Here is a 4,349-nt window from a genome sequence, read left to right as displayed (position 1 = left end):
TGCATTACAGTTAACTGGAAATGATTTGCAGTTAACTTGAAATGCATTCAAGTTAACTGCAAATGTTTTCGAATTAAGCCGAAATAGACATAATTGAAATAGATTTGCAGTTAACTTTAAATAAATTACACTTAACTCAAAAACAAAATTTTAATTGCAGTTAACTGCAATTGAATTCGAGTTAACTGTAATTGAATTAGAGTTAACTGTAATGCATTACACTTAACTGTAATGTATTGCAGTTAAGTCGAATGTATTACTGTTAACTGTAATTGAATTACAGTTAACTGTAATGCATTCGACTTAACTGCAATTCAGAGGTAAATGATAAAACGGCTTGCCATATGCCCGCAACGGATCGTTTTTATTGACGTTCCGTTTAGATTGCAACAGAAAACCAGCAGACGGCGTCGGAGTTGGATTCGTCGTAAGACCGTCGAACAACACAGTGATTTACCGGTTTTAGTTTACTTTAAATACAAGAACTGTTTCTCATGACGACGTATTATGGCCTGGCCGAGGACACAACTTGTCAACAGGAATATGACTGTGTCATTTTTATGTTTTTACCAGTTATTTTATTAGTTCACAGGGATTTATAACTTTTTAATACGAGAATATTTAATTATATTAAAAGCCAATTTTTAAATTGTGTTTAACTTACCTGTTGACTCACTGTGGTAAATGTAGTAATAAGCAGTAAAATGACAGGCAGCACTTTATAGACTAACAAATATTTATTAGCACAAGCTTTCGTTCACACAGTGAACTACTTCAGGTGACTGTACAAATGAAACATCATCAATCGCTTATATACAAGTGAGACAATGGAGTGAGACTCCAAGCACGATAATAATAAACTAACATGCAGTAAGTAAAAAAGGTAAGCAGGCCAATAACAGTGCGATACAGAGGTGGTGGATAAATAATCAACACAATAGAGACCAATAAGCTATATGAAGTATATCATACATAGACTATGTAGTGTTGTAGAAAGCCTCTGTCTATATTCAGTCCTAAGTTAATACAATCTAGTTTAGTGATGAACTTTTGTTCAGCTATTTCTCTGTCTAAACTATTATTAAAATTACCCTTTTCTAATAATTTTGACTTTCAGGTTATGTAAGTGGTGGCCCGGTAAATTGAAATGTTGTGCTACTGCTTTCTGTACGAGTTTGTGTTTAGTATCACATTTGTGTCCATTGAGTCAATGGTGTATCGCAGAATAAATGTGGATGGAGTGTTGGCAGGTTTTGGCGTTGCAAAGGAAAAGTAGGCCTACCATGTGAAGTGTTGGTTTCACTAAGTTTGCTTTTACTGAGCCTTTTTTTCCCTTTTAGATTGGGAGGTTGTCTGTGTGCAGTGAGTTAAATTAAATAATGGGATGATATGAAACAATGGTTTTTATTTAATGATTATAATAGAAAATAATTTAAATAATAATATTTATAATAAATAAATAAATAAAGAAAATATATATTTGAGTTGGTGATGTTGAAATCATGATGCAGTGCCAGGTGTAATTGAAGTTGTTAAAAGATTGGGGATTATCTGAGATAATATACTGTAATTAAAGGTGTTAAAAGTTTTAGAAATACTTTTAATCAAACAATAGGAATATTATTGAATAAAACAATAGTGCCATTTAATAGGATTAATTGTTTTTGAATAAGTTGATGACTTCGCGTAAGTAGTGAGGAATGACTTTCTATTGGATGAGAGATTTCAGTGATTTAATATACGGTGACTTCTTGGTTTGAATTGACCAGGTAAACATGAACAGGAAAGGCGTTGAAATGAATTTCTTTTGGTTGACAAGCTTGGCACTGGTTCCAAATCTCAGCGGAAAAAAAACAAAAAAAAAACAAAAAAAAAAACAAAAAAAAAAACAACAACAACAAAACAAGACCACTTCGGTCCCAATGGTCCCAACATACGTGTATAGGAACTTAAAAAATTATTTCTATTGGATGAAAGATTTCAGTGGCTTAAAATGCAGTGACTTGTTGGTCTGAATTAACCGGGTAAACATGATCAGGATGATGACGTTGCTTCGTGACAAGAAATGAATTCTATTGGTTGAGAGATTTCAGTGACACGCTTGGCAATGGTTCCCGATCTCAGCAAAAAAAAAAAAAAAATAACACGACCACTTCGGTCCTAGAAGTGGTCCCAGCACGTGTGTATGGATCAACAAGGTAAAAAATCAACTAAGCTCTATGATATGGGGATCTGATAATTTACTGCGGGTTCCAGAGAGCGAAGAGGAAGAAAATTACTGTTTGTACCACTTTTTAAATGGCGGCATCCTTCATCAAAACAAAAAACCAACAAAGTTGACAAAAATATCCGAAAAAATGAGTTGTTAAAAATCACTCTATATCACCTACCGTATATTTAGGGACCCATCCCCCTCACTTGATATATTTCAAGACTATTAGATGCGCCACTGGTGTTCCTTTCTATGTGTCTGTGCTCCAGTGGTTCCAATTTGGGACCACTGAAGCACAGTACCAAAAATAATATAGACAGGTATCACTATATCCCGTAAAACATTATATGACGATACACATTTCTTTATTGTTTTAATTATTGTGATGATTTTACCTTTAATAATATATAAAAGAATGGTATATTTTGTTGTTAAATAAAGTCAATAACTCCTAACTTCAAACACGATTATTTGCCCTGCTTACACGAACTCATTGTGTGCTGTACTGCATTCTTTTCATATTTTTTAAATTGTACACAACCGGGCCGTTGTCATGGATTGTAATCTTTCACTTTATTGGCCTAGCGCGCTCGATAATGAGATAATACAAAAATTACCTCATTAAAAATTTTTTATAAAAATAGAAAAATCATAATTTATGGGTGTAATTTTGCCCTACCTGATGTGGAAATGTACCGAATACTCAGTATCCAGTTATTGTCTATTATTCCATCACGACAATAACAATTACTATAAAATCATAATTTGTTATTGTTTTTTTGTTGATTCCTAATATATATAATTATGACATATGTGAATTTCATGCATGTGGCTTTCGTATAATGGATTAGAAAAAAAAGTACAAGTACCCTGATTTCCTGCGTGTATTTGTGCTATACTTGGCGTAACGTTTGCCTATCAGTAGAGTGCGCCGCCGCCAGCGTTTCAGCCAGACCAATCAAAGATCTTAAAAATTAACAAGATAGTGTTCTCCGCGAAAACTTTAATTTTTTGGTATAAAGGAAGAACTATTAAATGACCCTTCACTGGATACTTATTTTATTGCCGATTTCAGGCTAAACATGTTATTTTCTGTTCTTATGATACACACTTTTTAAATATATATAATTATTATTGTACAGCAGTATATTACTAGACTGTAAGCCATGATAGAGTATACTACATTGTCGCAAGTACTGAATAATGTAACAGATGAGAGTAGTTAAAACAAAAATAGATACTAACTAAACTAAAGAGTTTCATGCAAAAATTTCGTACGAAAAAAAAAATCACGGGCCGGCTGGGCCCCCCTCGAATCTGCCACTGATTTTGCTTTCCGGATTTTCTGTAAGTCGCTTTCGTTATCATAATCTGAAGTCGACTCTCTACTGCATGTAATAATACACCCTCTATAAATTTGCATATTGTTCCTTTTCTTGAGTTGATTTAATTAATGTTAGTGAGTTATTGAATGTTAATTGAAAATAATGTATTTATGGTGTTTGTCGAAACATACATTTGAATTCAGGACAGATTCAGTAATAAAAGATTTACTAAAACCATACTGTTTTGCAAGTCATCCTTTATTTTGAGTCTAAAATTGTTGAAAATTTGTACAGGAGGAATTCTTGACTATCACTCTTGTGTATCAGACACTGCTTTCTAATCGAATCATTATTTTTTTTTCATTCCGTTTTTATACCTCACTGCACCAATGCACGTCCGTCATCTCTGGCATCGTTAAATATTTCATGCTTAATAGGCCCCGATTATAAGCATTTATATCGTCTTGAAAAACGCCACTTTAAGGTAGCCTCTTTGCATGTATATCCCGTGCAACAAGGCCGCCCGTTCCATCCACATGGGTTGTAGACAGGGATACAATACGATTTCTATGGGGGAAAAAATAAAACTTTTGACTTTAATAATTGATATAATTATAGGCCTAATGCTATTAATTCATGTTTTATTATTAAAACATTAATTAATAAATGTTTTATTATTAATAAAATAAAATAAAACAAAACAAATTTTGTATAACACAGGTATCGGTGTCTTAATAATAACATGTTCTGGTTTTTTTTTTTTTTTTTTTTTAAACTGAAATAAAAATTAATTTTCTTCTTAAAAAAACAAT

The 4,349-nt window shown here is 32.6% G+C and overlaps 1 protein-coding gene across 1 annotated transcript in view; it reads right to left on the bottom strand.

Moving 5' to 3' along the window:
- Positions 1–3,777: 3,777 nt before the first annotated feature.
- Positions 3,778–4,349, bottom strand: part of LOC117119593 (omega/kappa-hexatoxin-Ar1g-like) — a 2,780-nt gene continuing 2,208 nt past the window's right edge. Inside the window, exon 3 of the mRNA XM_033264418.1 lies at positions 3,778–4,104. Within this exon, the coding sequence (XP_033120309.1) occupies positions 3,982–4,104 (123 nt within the window). The 3' untranslated portion in view covers positions 3,778–3,981. The remainder of the gene's footprint in view (positions 4,105–4,349) is intronic.

Source organism: Anneissia japonica, unplaced genomic scaffold (assembly GCF_011630105.1).
Source record: "Anneissia japonica isolate Jap-2015-1 unplaced genomic scaffold, ASM1163010v1 scaffold6016_len257023_cov185, whole genome shotgun sequence".
Classification (NCBI taxonomy): Eukaryota; Metazoa; Echinodermata; class Crinoidea; order Comatulida; family Comatulidae; genus Anneissia; species Anneissia japonica.
The sequence above is the reverse complement of the archived record's forward strand: the minus strand, read 5'-3'. Positions and strand labels throughout refer to the sequence as shown.